Below are 18,928 nucleotides of genomic sequence, written 5' to 3' on the forward strand. Positions count from 1 at the left end.
TCAGAGTAGTAAACTCATGCAGACATTAAAGCTGAGCTAGCCAATATGGCAGCCACTAGCCAAATGTGGCCATTCAAGTTAATTAAAATTAAATAAAGGTAAAATTCCAGTTTCTCACTTACACTGCCACACTCCCATTACTCTATGGCTACATGTGCTACTTTATGGAATCACACAGATCTGGAACATTTCTATCATCACAGCAAAGTTTGATTGGACTGCACTGTATTAAGGCTGTGTCTTTAGAGAACCATTTTCCAAACATGTTTTAAATGATGGTATATTGGGCTTTTGGTTCAAAAAACTCTTACCAAAACTAAGACCCCACTGAAATTAAAGTATAGAAGTCCAAAAATACATAACACTTATGACAAAAAAGCAAAGGAAAATAAGAGGCACAAACAGCAGAGAAACCTCAAGAAATTTATGAAAGAAACAAAATGTAAGAGGTCGGGTTGACAGGAGGAAAATGAAAAGAAAACTGCCTCTGCAGGTAGTCTTTATGGGAACCCTGACAGCAGGAGCAAGTCATATAATGGGATGCCTCAAGGGGCTCTGGGTGTCTAGTGTGACAGAGATGGGGGATGAAAAGTGGAAACTGAAAAGCAAGGGGATTAATTGGAGTTCTGTTTGTGAAGCTCACATACCAGCCAATAATCCTGTCCCCCTAGTGCAATAATAGGCAACTTGGCATAGTAGCTTGCTCCTTTTTAATGAACTAAATGGGTGCTGGGACAACCTATGGGTGGATGACCTTCACAACATGCCATGATACTGTCCTTATTCTGACACTGAAGTTCACAGTCCAGTGGCCCCTCAGTTGACTTTCCTTGTCTTGTCCCACATGGAGTTCCAAGAATTTCTTCTCCAGGCAAAGACTTGGCAGGAATAAAATTGATTTGCAAAACAGCTCCAGAAGACTATATTAGCTCCCTAGTCTTTCTTCTTTGTATATAAGTGGAAAGTTTAACATCACAAGGCATTTCAGAATGCCTTGATTTAATATACAATATTTGTTTTTCTCTTTCTAACTTACTTCACTCAGTATGACAGTCTCTAGGTCCATCCATGTCTCTACAAATGATCCAATTTCATTCTTTTTTATGGCTGAGTAATATTCCATTGTATATATGTACCACATCTTCTTTATCTACTTGTCTGTCAATGGGCATTTAGGTTGCTTCCATGACCTGGCTATTGTAAATAGTGCTGCAATGAGAATTGGGATGCATGTGGCCTTTTGAATTATGGTTTTCTCTAGGTATATGCTCAGTAGTGGGATTGTTGGGTCATATGGTAATTCTATTTTTAGTTTTTTAAGGAAGCTCCATACTCTTCTCCATAGTGGCTGTATCAATTTACATTCCCACCAACAGTGCAAGAGGGTTCCCTTTTCTCCACACCATCTCCAGCATTTGTTGTTTGTAGATTTTCTGATGATGCCCATTCTAACTGGTGTGAGGTGATACCACATTGTAGTTTTGATTTGCATTTCTCTAATAATTAGTGATGTTGAGCACTTTTTAATGTGCTTCTTGGCCATCTGTAGGTCTTCTTTGGAGAAATGTCTATTTAGGTCTTCTGCCCATTTTTGGATTGGGTTGTTTGTGTTTTTTTAATATTGAACTGCATGAAATGCTTGTATATTTTGGAGATTAATCTTTGTCCGTTAATTCGTTTGCAAATATTTTCTCCCAATTTGAGGGTTGTCTTTTCGTCTTGTTTATAGTTTCCTTTGCTGTGCAAAAACTTTTAGGTACCATTAGGTTCCATTTATTTTTTCTCTGTTTTTATTTCCATTACTTTAGAAGGTGGGTCAAAAAATATCTTGCTGTGATTTATGTCAAAGAGTGTTTTTCCTATGTTTTTCTCTAAGAGTTTTATAGCATCTGGCCTTATATTTACGTCTTTAATCAATTTTGAGTTTATTTTTGTGTATGGTGTTAGGGAATGTCCTAAGTTCATTCTTTTACATGTAGCTGTCCAGTTTTCCCAGCACCACTTATTAAAGAGACTGTCTTTTCTCCATTGTATATCCTTGCCTCCTTTTTCATAGATTAGTTGACCATAGGTGTGTGGGTTTATCTCTGGGCTTTCCATCCTGTTCCACTGATCTATATTTCAGTTTTTGTGCCAGTACCATATTGTCTTGATGACTGTAGCTTTGTAATTTAGTTTGGACTCAGGGAGTCTGATTCCTCCACCTCTGTTTTTTCCCCTCAGAAAATATTGCTTTGACTATTCGGGGTCTTTTGTGTCTCCATACAAATTTTAAGAGTTTTTGTTCTAGTTCTGTAAAAAATGTCATTGGTAATTTGAAAGGGATTTCACTGAATCTGTAGATTACTTTGGGTAGTATAGTCATTTTCACAATATTGATTCTTCCAATCCAAGAACATGGTATATCTCCCGATCTGTTTTTTGTTTGTTTTGTTTTGTTGTTTGTTTTGGGTTTTTTTAACGTCTTTATTGGAGTATCATTGCTTTACAATGGTGTGTTAGTTTCTGCTTTATAACAAACTGAATCAGCTATACATAAACATATACCCCCATATCTCCTCCCTCTTGCATCTCCCTCCCACCCTCCCTATCCCACCTCTCTAAGGGGACACAAAGCACCAAGCTGATGTCCCTGTGCTATGCAGCTGCTTCCCACTAGCTATTTATTTTACACTTGGTAGTGTGTATGTCCATGCCACTCTCTCACTTAGTCCCAGCTTACCCTTCCCCCTCCCCGTGTCCTCAAGTCCATTCTCTACATCTGAGTCTTTATTCTTGTCCTGCCCCTAGGTACATCAGGAACAATTTTTTTTTTAGATTCCATATATATGTGTTAGCATATGATATTTCTTTTTCTCTTTCTGACTTACTTCACTCAGTATGAGAGAATCTAGGTCCATCCACCTCACTACAAATAACTCATTTTCATTTCCTTTTATGGCTGAGTAATATTCCATTGTATATATGTGCCATATCTTCTTTATCAATTCATCTGTCGACGGACACTGAGGTTGCTTCCATGTCCCGGCTATTGTAAATAGTGCTTCAATGAACACTGGGATACATGACTCTTTTTGACTTATGGTTTTCTCGGGGTATATGCCCAATAGTGGGATGCTGGGTTGTATGGTAGTTCTATTTTTAGTTTTTTTAAGGAACCTCCATACTGTTCTCCTTAGTGGATGTACCAATTTACATTCCCATCAACAGTGCAAGAGGGTTTCCTTTTCTCCACACCTCTCTAGCATTTATTGTTTGTAGAATTTTTGATGATGGCCATTCTGACCAGTGTGAGATGATACCTCATTGTAGTTTTGACTTGCATTTCTCTAATGATTAGTGATGTTGAGCATCCTTTCATGTGCTTGTTGGCAAACTGTATATCTTCTTTGGAGAAATGTCTATTTAAGTCTTCTGCCCATTTTTGTATTATGTTGTTTGTTTTTTTGATATTGAGCTGCATGAACTGTTTGTATATTTTGGAGATTAATCCTTTGTCAGTCACTTCGTTTGCAAATATTTTCTCCCATTCTGAGTTTTGTCTTTTCATCATGTTTATAGTTTCCTTTGCTGTGCAAAAGCTTTTAAGTTTCATTAGGTCCTATTTGGGTTCTTTTTGTTTTTACTTCCATAACCTAGGAGGTGGGTCAAAAAGGAAATTGCTGTGATGTAAGTCATACAGTGTTCTGCCTATGTTTTCCTCTAAGAGTTTTATAGTGTCTGGTTTTACATTTAGGTCTCTAATGCATTTTGAGTTTATTTTTGTGTTCCGTGTTATGGAGTGTTCTAATTTCATTCTTTTACATGTAGCTGTCCAGTTGTCCCAGACCACTTATTGAAGAGGTTGTCTTTTCTCCACTGTATATTCTTGCCTCCTTTATCAAAGATAAGGTGACCATATGTGTGTGGGTTTACCACTGGGCTTTATATTCTGTTCTGCTGATCTATAGTCCTGTTTTTGTGCCAAAAACCATACTGTCTTGATTACTGTAGCTTTGTAGTATAGTCTGAAGTCTGGGAGCCTGATTCCTCCAGCTCCGTTTATCTTTCTCAAGATTTCTTTGCCTATTTGGGTTTTTTTGGGTTTCCATAAAAATTGTGAAATTTTTTGTTCTTGTTCTGTGAAAAATGCCATTTGTAGTTTGATAGGGATTTCATTGAATCTGTAGATTGCTTTGGGTAGTATAGTATTTTCACAATACTGATTCTTCAAATCCAAGAACATGGTATATCACTCCATCTTTTTGTGTCACCTTTAATTTCTGTCATCAGTGTCTTACAGTTTTCTGCATACAGGTCTTTTGTCTCCTTAGGTAGGTTTATTCCTAGGTATTTTATTATTTTTGCTACAGTGATGAAATGGATTGTTTCCTTAATTTCTCTTTCTGATCTTTTGTTGTTAGTGTATAGGAATGCAAGAGACTTCTGTGCATTAATATTGTATCCTGCAACTTTACCAAATTCATTGATTAGCTCTAGTAGTTTTCTGGTGACATCTTTAGGATAATCTATGCATAGCATCATGTCATCTGCAAACAGTGACAGTTTTACTTTTTCTTTTCTGATTTGGATTACTTTTATTTCTTTTTCTTTTCTCATTGCCGTGACTAGGACTTCCAGAACTATGTTGAATAATGGTGGTGAGAATGGACAACCTTGTCTTCTTTCTGATCTTAGAGGAAATGCTTTTAGTTTTTCACCATTGAGAATGATGTTTGCTGTGGGTTTGCCGTATATGGCCTTTATTATGCTGAGGTAGGTTCCTTCTATGCACACTTTCTGGAGAGTTTTTATCATAAATTGGTGTTGAATTTTGTCAGAAGCTTTTCTGCATCTATTGAAATGATCGTATGGTTTTTATTCTTCAATTTGTTAATATGGTGTATCACATTGTTTTATTTGCATATATTGAAGAATCCTTGCACCCCTGCGATAAATCCCACTTGATCATGATGTATGATCCTTTTAATGTATTGTTGGATTCTGTATGCTATTATTTTGTTGAGGATTTTTGCATCTATTTTCATCAGTGATATTACTCTGTAATTTTCTTTTCTTGTATTATCTTTGTCTGGTTTTTATGTCAGGGTGATGGTGGCCTCGTAGAATGAATTTGGGAGCGGTCCTCCCCCCACAATTTTTTGGAAGAGTTTGAGAAGGATGGGTGTTAGCTCTTCTCTAAATTTTGAAAAAATTCACCTGTGAAGCCATCTGGTCCTTGACTTTTGTTTGTTGGAAGATTTTTAATCACAGTTTCAATTTCATTACTTGTGATTGGTCTGTTCATATTTTCTATTTCTTCATGGTTCAGTCTTGGAAGGTTATATTTTTCTAAGAATTTTTCCATTTCTTCCAGGTTGTCCATTTTATTGGCATAGAGTTGCTTGCAATAGTCTCTTAGGATGCTTTGCCAGTTGTAACTTCTTTTTCTAATTTATTGATTTGAGTCCTCTCCCTCTTTATCTTGCTGAGTCTTGTTAAAGGTTTATCAATTTTGTTTAACTTCTCAAAGAACCAGCTTTTAGTTTTATTGATCTTTGCTATTATTTTCTTTGTTTCTATTTCATTTTTTTCTGCTCTGATCTTTGTGATTTCTTTCCTTATACTAACTTTGGGTTTTGCTTGTTCTTCTTTCTCTATTTCCTTTAGCTGTAAAGGTTGTTTGTTTATTTGAGATATTTCTTGTTTCTTGAGGTAGGAATGTATTGCTATAAACTTCTCTCTTGGAACTGCTTTTGCTGCATCCCATAGGTTTGAATCATCTTGTTTTCATTGTCATTTGTCTCTAGGTACTTTTTTATTTCCTCTTTGATTTCTTCAGTGATCCATTGGTTATTTTGTAATGTATTGTTTAACCTCCATGTGTTTGTGTGTTTTACGTTTTTTCACCTGAAATTTATTTCTAATCTCATAGCATTGTTGTCGGAAGAGATGCTTGATATGATTTCAATTTTCTTAAATTTACCAAGCCTTGATTTGTGACCAAGATGTGATCTATCCTGGAGAATGTTCCACGTGCATTTGAGAAGAAAGTGTATTCTGCAATTTTCAGATGGTACGTCCTATAAATATCAATTAAATCTATCTGGTCTACTGTGTCATGTAAAGCTGTGTCTCCTTATTAATTTTCTGTCTGGAAGATCTCTCCATTGGTGTAAGTGAGGTGCTAATGTCCCCCACTATTATTGTGTTATTGCTGATTTCCTCTTTTATATTTGTTAGCAGTCGCCATATGTAGTGTGGTGCTCCTATGTTGGGTGCATATATATTTATAATTGTTATATGTTCTTCTTGGATTGATCCCTTGATCATTATGGAGTGCCCTTCCTTGTGTTTTGTATCATTCTTTATTTTAAGGTCTATTTTATATGATATGAGTATTGCTACTCCAGCTTTCTTTTGATTTCCATTTACATGGAATATCTTTTTCCATCCTCTCACCTTCAGTCTGTATGTGTCCCTAGGTCTGAACTGGGTCTCTTGTAGACAGCATATATATGGGTCTTGCTTTTGTATCCATTCAGCAAGCCTGTGTCTTTTGGTTGGAGCATTTAATCCATTCACTTTTAAGCAATTATCGATATGTATGTCCCTATTACCATTTTCTTAATTGTTTTTGTAGGTCCCTTTCTTCTCTTGTGTTTCCCACTTAGAGAAGTTCCTTTAACCTTTGTTGTAGAGCTGGTTTTGTGGTGCTGAATTCTTTTAGCTTTTGCTTGTCTGTAAAGCTTTTCATTTTTCTGTTGAACCAGGATAAGATCCTTGCTGGGTAGAATAATCTGGGTTGTAGGTTCTTCCCTTACATCACTTTAAATATATCATGCCACTTCCTTCTGGCTTATAGAGTTTCTGCGGAGAAATCAGCTGTTAACCTTATGGGAGTTCCCTTGTATTTTTGTTTATTTATTTATTTATTTTTACATCTTGATTGGAGTATAATTGCTTTACAATGGTGTGTTAGTTTCTGCTTTATAACAAAGTGAATCAGTTATACATATACATATGTTCCCATATCTCTTCCCTCTTGCGTCTCCCTCCCTCCCACCCTACCTATCCCACCCCTCCAGGCAGTCACAAAGCTGATCTCCCTGTGCTATGTGGCTCCTTACCACTAGCTATCTATATTGTGTTGGGTAGTGTATATGTGTCCATGCCACTCTCTCGCTTTGTCACAGCTTACCCTTCATCCTCCCAATATCCTCAAGTCCATTCTCTAGTAGGTCTTTGTCTTTATTCCTGTCTTACCTCAAGGTTCTTCATGACATTTTTTTTCTTAAATTGCATATATATATGTTAGCATACGGTATTTCACTTTCTCTTTCTGACTTACTTCACTCTATATGAAAGACTCTAAGTCCATCCACCTCATTACAAATAGCTCAATTTCGTTTCTTTTTATGGCTGAGTAATATTACATTGTATATATGTGCCACATCTTCTTTATCCATTTATCCAATGATGGACACTTAGGCTGTTTCTATCTCCAGGCTACTGTAAATAGAGCTGCATTGAATATTTTGGTACATGACTCTTTTTGAATTATGGTTTTCTCAGGGTATATGCCCAGTAGTGGTATTGCTGGATCATATGGTAGTTCTATTTGTAGTTTTTTAAGGAACCTCCATACTGTTCTCCACAGTGGCTGTACCAACGCACATTCACACGAGCAGTGCAAGAGTGTTCCCTTTTCTTCACACCTGCCCAGCATTTATTGTTCCTAGATGTTTTGATGATGGCCATTCTGACTGGTGTGAGATAATATCTCATTGTGGTTTTGATTTGCATTTCTCTAATGATTAATGATGTTAAGCATTCTTTCATGTGTTTGTTGGCAAACTGTATATCTTCTTTGGAGAAATGTCTATTTATGTCTTCTGCCCATTTTTGGCTTGGGTTGTTTGTTTTTTTTTTATTGAGCTGCATGAGCTGCTTGTAAATTTTGGAGATTAATCCTTTGTCAGTTGCTTCATTTGCAAATATTTTCTCCCATTCTGAGGGTTGTCTTTTGGTCTTGTTTATGGCTTCCTTTGCTGTGCAAAAGGTTTGAAGTTTCATTAGTTCCCAATTGTTTATTTTTGTTTTCATTTCAATTTCTCTTGGAGGTGGGTCAAAAAGGATCTTGCTGTGATTTATGTCATAGAGTGTTCTGCCTATGTTTTCCTCTAAGAGTTTGATAGCTCCTGGCCTTACATTTAGGTCTTTAATCCATTTTGAGGTTATTTTTGTGTATGGTGTTAGGGAGTGATCTCACCTCATACTTTAAAATGTAGCAGTCCAGTTTTCCCAGCACCAGTTATTGAAAAGGCTGTCCTTTCTCCACTGTACATTCCTGCCTACTTTATCAAAGATAAGGTGACCATATGTGCGTGGGCTTATCTCTGGGCTTTCTCTCCAGTTCTATTGATCTATCTTTCTGTTTTTGTGCCAGTACCACACTGTCTTGATTACTGTAACTTTGTAGTATAATCTGAAGTCAGGAAGCCTGATTCTTCCAGCTCTGTTTTTCGTTCCCAAGGTTGCTTTGGCTATTCGGGGTCTTTTGTGTTTCCCTACAAATTGTGAAATTTTTTTTCTAGTTCTGTGAAAAATGCCAGTGGTAGTTTGATAGGGATTTCATTGACTCTGTAGATTGCTTTGGATAGTAGAGTCATTTTCGCAGTGCTGTTTCTTCCAATCCAAGAACATGTTATATATCTCCATCTATTCGTATCATCTTTAATTTTTTCATCAGTGTCTTTTAATTTTCTGCATACAGGTCTTTTGTCTCCTTAGGTAGGTTTATTCCTAGATATTTTATTCTTTTTGTTGCAATGGTAAATGGGAGTGTTTTCTTGATTTCACGTTCAGATTTTTCATCATTAGTATATAGGAATGCCAGAGATTTCTGTGCATTAATTTTGTATCCTGCCACTTTACCAAATTCATTGATTAGCTCTAGTAGTTTTCTGGTAGCATCTTTAGGATTCTCTATGTATAATATCATGTCATCTGCAAACAGTGATAGCTTTACTTCTTCTTTTCTGATTTGGATTCCTGTTATTTCCTTTTCTTCTCTGATTGCTGTGGCTAAAACTTCCAAAACTATGTTGAATAAGAGTGGTGACAATGGGCAACCTTGTCTTGTTCCTGATCTTAGTGGAAATGCTTTCAGTTTTTCACCATTGAGGATAATGTTGGCTTTCGGTTTGTCATATATGGCCTTTATTATGTTGAGGAAAGTTCCCTCTGTGCCTACTTTCTGCAGGGTTTTTCTCGTAAATGGGTGTTGAATTTTGTCGAAAGCTTTCTCTGCATCTATTGAGATGATCATATGGTTCTTCTCCTTCAGTTTGTTAATATGGTGTATCACGTTGATTGATTTGCGTATATTGAAGAATCCTTGCATTCCTGGAATAAATCCCACTTGATCATGGTGTATGATCCGTTTAATGTGCTGTTGGATTCTGTTTGCTAGTATTTTGTTGAAGATTTTTGCATCTATGTTCATCAGTGATATTGGCCTGTAGTTTACTTTCTTTGTGACATCCTTGTCTGGTTTTGGTATCAGGGTGATGGTGGCCTCATAGAATGAGTTTGGGAGTGTTCCTCCCTCTGCTATATTTTGGAAGAATTTGAGGATAGGTGTTAGCTCTTCTCTAAATGTTTGATAGAATTCACCTAGGAAGCCATCTTGTTCTGGGCTTTTGTATGTTGGAAGATAATTAATCACAGTTTCAATTTCAGTGCTTGTGATTGGTCTGTTCATATTTTCTATTTCTTCCTGATTCAGTCTTAGCAAGTTGTACATTTCTAAGAATTTGTCCATTTCTTCCAGGTTGTCCATTTTATTGGCATAAAGTTACTTGTAGTAATCTCTCAAGATCCTTTGTATTTCTGCAGTGTCAGTTGTTACTTCTCCTTTTTCATTTCTAATTCTATTGATTTGAGTCTTCTCCCTTTTTTTCTTGATGAGTCTGGCTAATGGTTTATCAATTTTGTTTATCTTCTCAAAGAACCAGCTTTTAGTTTTATTGATCTTTGCTATCATTTCCTTCATTTCTTTTTCATTTATTTCTGATCTGATTTTTATGATTTCTTTCCTTCTGTTAACTTTGTTTTTTTTTTGTTGTTGTTGTTGTTGTTCTTTCTCCAATTGCTTTAGGTGCAAGATTATGTTGTTTATTCAAGATGTTTCCTGTTTCTTAAGGTAGGATTGTACTGCTATAAACTTCCCTCTTAGAACTGCTTTTGCTGCATCCCATAGATTTTGGGTCATTGTGTCTCCATTGTCATTTGTTTCCAGGTATTTTTTAATTTCCTCTTTGATTTCTTCAGTTATCACTTTGTCATTAAGTAGTGTATTGTTTAGCCTCCATGTGTTTGTTTTTTTTTGCAGATCTTTTCCTGTAATTGATATCTAGTCTCAAAGCGTTGTGGTCGGAAAAGATACTTGATACAATTTCAATTTTCTTAAATTTACCAAGGCTTGATTTGTGACCCAAGATATGATCTATCCTGGAGAATGTTCCATGAGCACTTGAGAAAAATGTGTATTCTGTTGTTTTTGGATGGAGTGTCCTATAAATATCAATTAAGTCCATCTTGTTTAATGTATCATTTAAAGTTTGTGTTTCCTTATTTCTTTTCATTTTGGATGATTTGTCCAATGGTGAAAGTGAGGTGATAAAGTCCCCTGCTATGAATGTGTTACTGTCGATTTCCCCTTTTATGGCTGTTAGTATTTGCCTTATGTATTGAGGTGCTCCTATATTGGGTGCATAAACATTTACAAATGTTATAGCTTCTTCCTGGATTGATCCCTTGATCATTATGTAGTGTCCATCTTTGTCACTTCTAATAGTCTTTATTTTAAAGTATATTTTGTCTGATATGAGAATTGCTACTCCAGCTTTCTTTTGGTTTCCATTTGCATGGAATATCTTTTTCCATCCTTTTACTTTCAGTCTGTAGTTGTCTCTAGGTCTGAAGTGGGTCTCTTGTAGACAGCATATATATGGGTCTTGTTTTTGTTTCCATTTAGCCAGTCTGTGTCTTTTGGTGGGATCATTTAATCCATTTACATTTAAGGTAATTATCAATATGTATGTTCCTATTCCCATTTTCCTAATTGTATTGGGTTTGTTATTTTAGGTCTTTTCCTTCTCTTGTGTTTCTTGCCTAGAGAAGTTCCTTTATCATTTGTTGTAAAGCTGGTTTGGTGGTGCTGAACTTTCTCAGCTTTTGTTGTCTGTAAATGTTTCAATTTCTCCTTCAAATCTGAATGAGATCCTTGCTGGGTAGAGTAATCTTGTTTGTAGGTTTTTCTCCTTCATACTTTAAATATGTCCTGCCAGTCCCTTCTTGCTTACAGAGTTTCTGCTGAAAGATCAGCTGTTAACCTTATGGGGATTCCCTTGTGTGTTATTTGTTGTTTTTCCCTTGCTGCTTTCAATATGTTTTCTTAGTATTTAATTTTTTACAGTTTGATTAATATGTGTCTTGGTGTATTTCTCCTTGGATTTATCCTGTATGGGACTCTCTGTGCTTCCTGGACTTGATTAACTATTTCCTTTCCCATATTAGGGAAGTTTTCAACTATAATCTCTTCAAATATTTTCTCAGTCCCTTTCTTTTTCTCTTCTTCTTCTGGGACCCCTATAATTCGAATGTTGGTGCATTTAATGTTGTCCCAGAGGTCTCTGAGACTGTCCTCAGATCTTTTCATTCTTTTTTCTTTATTCTGCTCTGCAGTAGTTATTTCCACTATTTTATCTTCCAGGTCACTTATCCGTTCTTCTGCCTCAGTTTTTCTGCTGTTCATCCCATCTAGAGTATTTTCAATTTCACTTATTGTGTTGTTCATCATTGCTTGTTTCATCTTTAGTTCTTCTAGTTCCTTGTTAAATGTTTCTTGCATTTTGTCTATTCTATTTCCAAGATTTTGGATCATCTTTACTATCATTATTCTGAATTCTTTATCAGGTAGACTGCCTATTTCCTCTTCATTTCTTAGGGCTGGTAGGTTTTTATCTTGCTCCTTCATCTGCTGTGTGTTTTTCTGTCTTCTCATTTTGCTTATCTAACTGTGTTTTGGGTCTCCATTTTGCAGGCTACAGGTCCATAGTTCCTGTTGTTTTTGGTGTCTGTCCCCATTGGCTAAATTTGGTTCAGTGGGTTGTGTAGGCTTCCTGGTGGGGGGAACTAGTGCCTGTATTCTGGTGGATGAGGCTAGATCTTGTCTTTCTGGTGGGCAGTTCAACGTCCAGTGGTATGTTTTGGGGTGTCTGTGGGCTTATTAGGATTTTAGGCAGCCTCTCTGCTAATAGGTGGGGTTGTGTTCCTGTCTTGCTAGTTGTTTGCCATAGGGTATCCAGCACTGTAGCTTGCTGGTCGTGGAGTGAAGCTGGGAGCTGGTGTTGAGATGGAGATCTCTGGGAGATTTTCACCATTTGGTATTATGTGGACATGGGAGGTCTCTTGTGGACCAATTCCTGAAGTTGGCTCTCCCACCTCAGAGGTACAGCACTGACTCCTGGTTGCAGCACCAAGAGACTTTCATCCACATGGCTCAGAAGAAAAGGAAGAAAAAGTAGAAATAAATAAATAAATAAATAAAGAAAGAAAGAAAGAAAGAAAGGAGGGAGGGAAGGAGGGAGGGAGGGAGGGAGGAAGATGAGAAGGAAGAAAGGTAGGAAGAAAGAGATAAAATAATATAAATTAAAGTAAGATAAAATAAAATAAAATAATTAAAATAAAGAGTAATTATTCAGAAAAAAATTTTAAAACCCCCCAAAAAACAAAACAAAAAAAAACACGGACGGATAGAACCCTAAGACAAATGGTGGAAGCAAAGCTATACAGACAAAATCTCACACAGAAGCCTACACATGCACACTCACAAAAAGACGAAAAGGGGAAAAAATAATAAATCTTGCTCTCAAAGTCCACCTCTTCAATTTGGGATGATTCACTGTATATTCATGTATTCCACAGGTGCAGGCAGGGTACATCAAGTTGATTGTGGAGCTTTAATCCGCTGCTTCTGGGGCTGCTGGGAGAGATTTCCCTTTCTCTTCTTTGTTCTCACTGTTCCCAGGGCTCAGTTTTGGATTTGGCCCCGCCTCTGCATGTAGGTCACCGGAGGGTGTCTGTTCTTCGCTCAGAGAGGACGGGGTTAGAGCAGCAGCTGCTTCGGGAACTCTGGCTCACTCAGGCCAGGGGGATTGAGTGGTACGGAGTGCAGGGCGAGCCTGCGGTGACAGAGGCTGGCGGGACGTTGCACCAGCCTGAGGCGTGCCATGCGTTCTCCCGTGGAAGTTGTCCCTGGATCCTGGGACCCTGACAGTGGTGGGCTGCACAGGCTCCCTGGAAGCGGGGTGTGGATAGTGACCTGTGCTCGCACACTGGCTTCTTGGTGGCGGCGGCAGCAGCCTTAGCGTCTCATGCCCTTCTTGGGGTCCGCGCTGTTAGCCGCGGCTCGCGCCCGTCTCTGGAGCTCCTTTAAGCAGCACTCTTAATCCCCTCTCCTTGCACACGAGGAAACAAAGAGGGAAGAAAAAGTCTCTTGCCTCTTCAGCAGGTCAGGACTTTTCCCCGGACTCCCTCCCGGCTACCCATGGTGCACTAATCCCCTGCAGGCTGTGTTCACGCTGCCAACCCCAGTCCTCTCCCTGCGCTCCGACCGAAGCCAGAGCCTCAGCTCCCAGCCCCGCCCGCCCTGGCGGGTGAGACAACAAGCCTCTCGGGCTGGTGAGTGCCAGTCGGCACCGATCCTCTGTGCAGGAATCTCTCCGCTTTGCCCTCCGCAGCCCTGTTGCTGTGCTCTCCTCCATAGCTTCGAAGCTTTCCCTCTCCACCACCCGCAGTCTCTGCCCGCGAAGGTGCTTCCTAGTGTGTGGAAACCTCTCCTCCTTTACGGCTCCCTCCCACTGGTGCAGGTCCCGTCCCTATCCTTTTGTCTCTGTTTATTCTTTTTTCTTTTGCCCTACCCAGGTACGTGGGGACTTTCTTGCCTTTTGGGAGGTCTGAGGTCTTCTGCCAGCATTCAGTAGGTGTTCTGTAGGAGTTGTTCCACAAGTAGATGTATTTCTTGTGTATCTGTGGGGAGGAAGGTGATCTCTGCGTCTTACTCTTCTGCCATCATCCTGTTCAGCCTCTTCCCTTGTATTTTGTTTGTCATTTTTCACTTGTTGCTTTTAATAATTTTTCTTTGTCTTTAATTTTTGTCAATTTGATTACTTTGTGTCTCGGTGTGTTTCTCCTTGGGTTTACCCTGCCTGGGACTCTCTACACCTCCTGGACTTGGGTGACTATTTCCTTTCCCATGTTATGGAAGTTGTCAACTATAATCTCTTCAAATATTTTCTTGGGTCCTTTCTCTCTCTCTTCTGCTTCTGGGACCCCTATAATGTGAATGTTGGTTCGTTTAATGCTGTCCCAGAGGTCTCTTAGGCTTTCATTTCTTTTCATTCTTTTTTCTTTATTCTGTTCTATGGCAGTGAATTCCACCATTCTGTCTTCCAGGCCACTTATCCATTCTTCTACTTCAGTTATTCTGCTATTGATTCCTTCTAGTGTATTTTTCATTTCAGTTATTGTATTGTTCATCTCTGTTTGTTAGTTCTTTAATTCTTCTAGGTCTTTGTTAAACATTTCTGGCATCTTCTGAACCTTTGCCTCCATTCTTTTTCCAAGGTTTTGGATCACCTTCATTATCATTATTCTCAATTCTTTTCTGGAAGGTTGCCTATCTCCACTTCATTTAGTTGTTTTTCTGGAGTTTTATCTTGTTCCCTCATGTGGTACATAGTCCTCTGCCTTTTCATTTTGTCTATCTTTCTGTGAATATGGTTTTTGTTCCACAGGCTGCAGGATTGTCGTTCTTCTTGCTTCTGCTGTCTGATCTCTAGTGGATGAGGCTGTCTAAGTGGCTTATGCCAGCTTCCTGATGGAAGGGACTGGTGGTGGGTTCAGCTGGGCATTGCTCTTGTGTGCAGAGCTCAATACAACTTTAATCTGCTGGTCTGCTGATGGGTGGGGCTGAGTTCCCCCTGTTGGTTGTTCAGTCTGAGATGACTCAGCACTGGAGCCTACAGACCCTTTGGTGGGGCTAATGGTGGACTCTGGGAGGGCTCACACCAAGGAGTGCTTCCTAGTACTTCTGCTGCCAGTGTCCATGTCCCTGTGGTGAGCCACAGCCGCCCCCTGCCTCTGCAGAAGACCCTCCAACACAAGCAGGTAGGTCTGATCCAGTCTCCTATAGGGTCAGTGTTCCTTCCCCCTGTGTCCTGATGTGCACTCTACTTTGTGTGTGCCCTCCATGAGTGGAGTCTCTGTTTCTCCCAGACCTGTCAAAGTCCTGCCATCTAATCCCAGTTAACTTCAAAGCCTGCTTCTCTGGGAATTCCTCCTCCCATGGTTGGGAAGCCTGACATGGGGCTCAGAGCCTTCACTCCTGTGGGTGGACTTCTATGGTATAATTGTTTTTCTGTTTGTGAGTCAAACACCCAGAAGTTATGGGATTTGATTTTATTGTGATTGCACCCTTCCTACCATCTTGTTGTGGCTTCTCCTTTGTCCTTGTATGTGGAGTATTTTTTTGGTGAGTTCCAGTGTCTTCCTGTCGATGATTGTTCAGCAGTTAGTTGTGATTCTGGTCCTCTCGCAAGGGGGAGTGAATGCACATCCTTCTACTCTGCTATCTTGGACCAATCTAGAACATGTGAATTTTTAAGGACACAAATATTCAGTCTATACCACATGGGTTTAACATTTCCATGTACCTATAATTTTAGAAGAAAAATATTTCTAGCATTATTTTGAAAAATGGGAACATTTAAAAAGCAGTATTCCATGAAACACAGTTTGGAAGATGGTGATTTAGCATAAAACTTTCAAACAACCAGAATTATAAATTCTCCTGTGAATCTTTTTTTATTATTCTTGTCAGGTCTGCCTTTGATCTCCATTGCTGAATTTATGAATATATACAATGTTCTGTATCTATCTGCTTAAGTTTCCAAAATCTGATTTCACTACAACCTTGGACTATCTTTGAGTGTTAAATTGGAGAACCAGTGTTATTTTTGTAATTCTGTTAGAAAATGTTTTTTATTGGGAGAATATTGAAAATAATAGTTAAAATATAAAGTATAAAAAAAGTTGGAAACTGATTTAAGAAAATGTTAATCTATTATTTAAAACTATATTTTCAGAAACCAATATATTTTGAAGCATGATTAGAGGTGTAGCATATAATTTTAATATTACAGTTTTGTATATTTCAATGGGAAAAATACATTTAATTATAGAACACTATTACTTAAAATAATTATTAAAGTTATATCTTTATATTAAGGAATGTTTTGGAAATAGACTTGTTCATCACCTGTTGTACTGAAAGTGCTTGCTACTTGGATGTTCTTTTATGTTATTAAATTGTAGAGGAATATTTATATTAAATGCTAAATAATATGATCTTGTTAATAACAAAATTACTTAGCAAGAGTATTTACTTTTCAGGATAAATACATTTTTAACTGCATGTCAATTTTCTGTCTATTGATAATTCTATTTTATCATTAAATTGTTCTAAGTGTTAACCTTTTTTGGCCAAAGAAGCCATCACTATAATTCCAGATTTAACCCTTGAGTGTATTTCTGTGTTAAAATTTCCAAGCAAGATACGTATGTATGAGGTCAGGCTCCCTTTGACTGGGATGCTTTGGCCTCAGAACTCAAGCCTTTATTAAGTTGCCTTTTCCATACAATGGTTGTCTTGCTCTTTCTAGGTGATGATGCCAGGGAGGCAGTTAAACATGGTTTGGACGGGATCTTGGTGTCAAATCATGGGGGTCGACAGCTCGACGGGGTGCCAGCCACTGTGAGTTTTGGCAAATGCCTCAACTGGTATTCCCATTTCTATCCCACTTTTGGCTATCTCTATGACTGCCTTTCCTTGTGTATATATTTTTGTGTGAATACTCAAGGTAAAATATGTATGAATATAGATAAGAGCTCAGATTTTAAGTTTAGTGGCAAGTAACTACCTAAATTAGATCACTATTCGGTCTATTTATTTGTAAACTTATAAAAGTCTGTGTTAAATACCAAGCCATTAGTAGGCAGGGATTATTCCTGTTTTCATAAATATACCAATAAGTATATTATAAATTGGAGTATGAAAGAAAATATTATGCCATGAGTTTCCTGGAGGTGGGAGTTGAAGAACTGCAGAGTGAGGGCAGGTGGGGAAAGGAGGTAGAAATCATGTGGTCCAGGTGAGGAGATGTCTGCTGCAAACAAGCTACTCTGTTGGAGCTGTGAACTACCTTGGCTGCATATTGGAATCACCTGGGAAACTGTAAAGAATCCTAATTCCCAGGCTGCACCCTAGATCCATCCATCAGAATCTTGCAGGACCAGGGGAGGCAGAGGCACTAGTATTTTTGACAGCTACCCAGGAGATCCAATGTGAATCTATGTTTTGTATACACTGTACACACTGTGCTAGGCAAATAAGAGTCCAGAATCCAGATATAAAAGTAAACTAAGCTGGTTGGAATGATTTGGGATGGAGTTAAAACTGTAAAGGAGAGCAATTAGCTCCAAAAAGGCCAAGAGCCAAGGAGTCCAACCAGGGGTTGATTTTAAGATCAAGGATTGGTGGGCCCAGAAGTGGACCAAAAGTCATGGAGGTAGACACATATCTAGGGGTGGATTTCATGGATCCATGATCTAGAATGGAGGCCAGAAGCTGTAGGTGAAGTGGGGTGGGGTCCCCTTACAGGCTGTCCACTTGTGGGAACATGACCAAGATTCTTTTAGATGAGGCAATGGGACTGCAGTTGCCTTTCACCTCTGCTCTGTTCTCATGTGGACCCCTGTTTTTACAAGTGTGAGTCTAAAAGTGGAATGGGAAAGAGTGAGATGTGTTTGGGGAATACCAAGGAATCCATTTTGTTTGCACTACCTGGTGGGAGTCGGGAGTCCTGGGAAATACACCTGCTAGGAGAGGTCTGGGAGGAGGTCCTTTAATATTATGTCATTGAATATGCAATAGCAAAGCCCTGAGTTAGCAGCAACGAGTATCACAAATTGGACTGTGGCATTACAGGGGACAGGAAGATCAATGAGGTGGCCCACATAATTATGAGAGCCAAGGAAAGAGAGAAGGGCCTGACCTGCTATGGGGCAGAAGGACTCAATAGTCCCTCCGAATTTCAGTTTTTTCATCTTTTAAAGTTTAAAAATCAATTAGATTACTTCTTTGGTGCCTTTAAACTTTAGTGTTCTATAATCTCAATTATCTATCATAGGCAAAGTAAGCTAGCATCATGTAACAAAACTTAAATAAATATGTATCTACAAAATAATGTGGATGGACTTCCTAGGCCATCATTTCTGAGCTGGATCATCATATGCATTTCCCCCTTTTGTCAGAACCATTTAGTCATAGTTAATAGTGGATGGCTTTAATTGGGATGAATATTTGAATTTATTCAAATAATTTAGTAAAGTAGTAGTGGATTACTGTTGCATTAAACTAGCAGGCTGATTTAGCTAAAGCCACGGATGCTGTGTAGGTTAGGGCAGATTGAATGATGACAGGGAGCTATTGGGTATATGCATTTGCACTCAGACTTTTTCGTGAAGCACTAATGGGCTAATGATAGGAATGAATCAAGTCTTTGTACGCAGTCAATAATTAAAATCATAAAATTGGAAGTTGTCAGCTCTTTCCAATTCAGCATTACTTATAAAGACCCATCTTTTTAGGTGATATTAAACATTGCCTGCAGTGGAGGGTGAAGAGCTCCTTTGGGCAGGGAGAAGATGGTCACAGTTCAAGGCTTTTCCGCTGATTTATGACTCTCTTTTGTATGAAGATGTAGACTTAGTGTGCAGGCCAAATTCAGTTTGTTTTCTAAAAATAAAATTTAAATCTACT

At 38.4% G+C, this 18,928-nt stretch overlaps 1 protein-coding gene across 1 annotated transcript in view; it reads left to right on the top strand.

Annotated features, from left to right (window-relative positions):
* Positions 1–18,928, top strand: part of HAO1 (hydroxyacid oxidase 1) — a 64,500-nt gene that overhangs the window by 38,819 nt on the left and 6,753 nt on the right. Inside the window, exon 5 of the mRNA XM_030872665.2 lies at positions 16,770–16,861. Within this exon, the coding sequence (XP_030728525.1) occupies positions 16,770–16,861 (92 nt within the window). The remainder of the gene's footprint in view (positions 1–16,769; positions 16,862–18,928) is intronic.

Source organism: Globicephala melas, chromosome 15 (genome assembly GCF_963455315.2).
Source record: "Globicephala melas chromosome 15, mGloMel1.2, whole genome shotgun sequence".
Lineage (NCBI taxonomy): Eukaryota > Metazoa > Chordata > Mammalia > Artiodactyla > Delphinidae > Globicephala > Globicephala melas.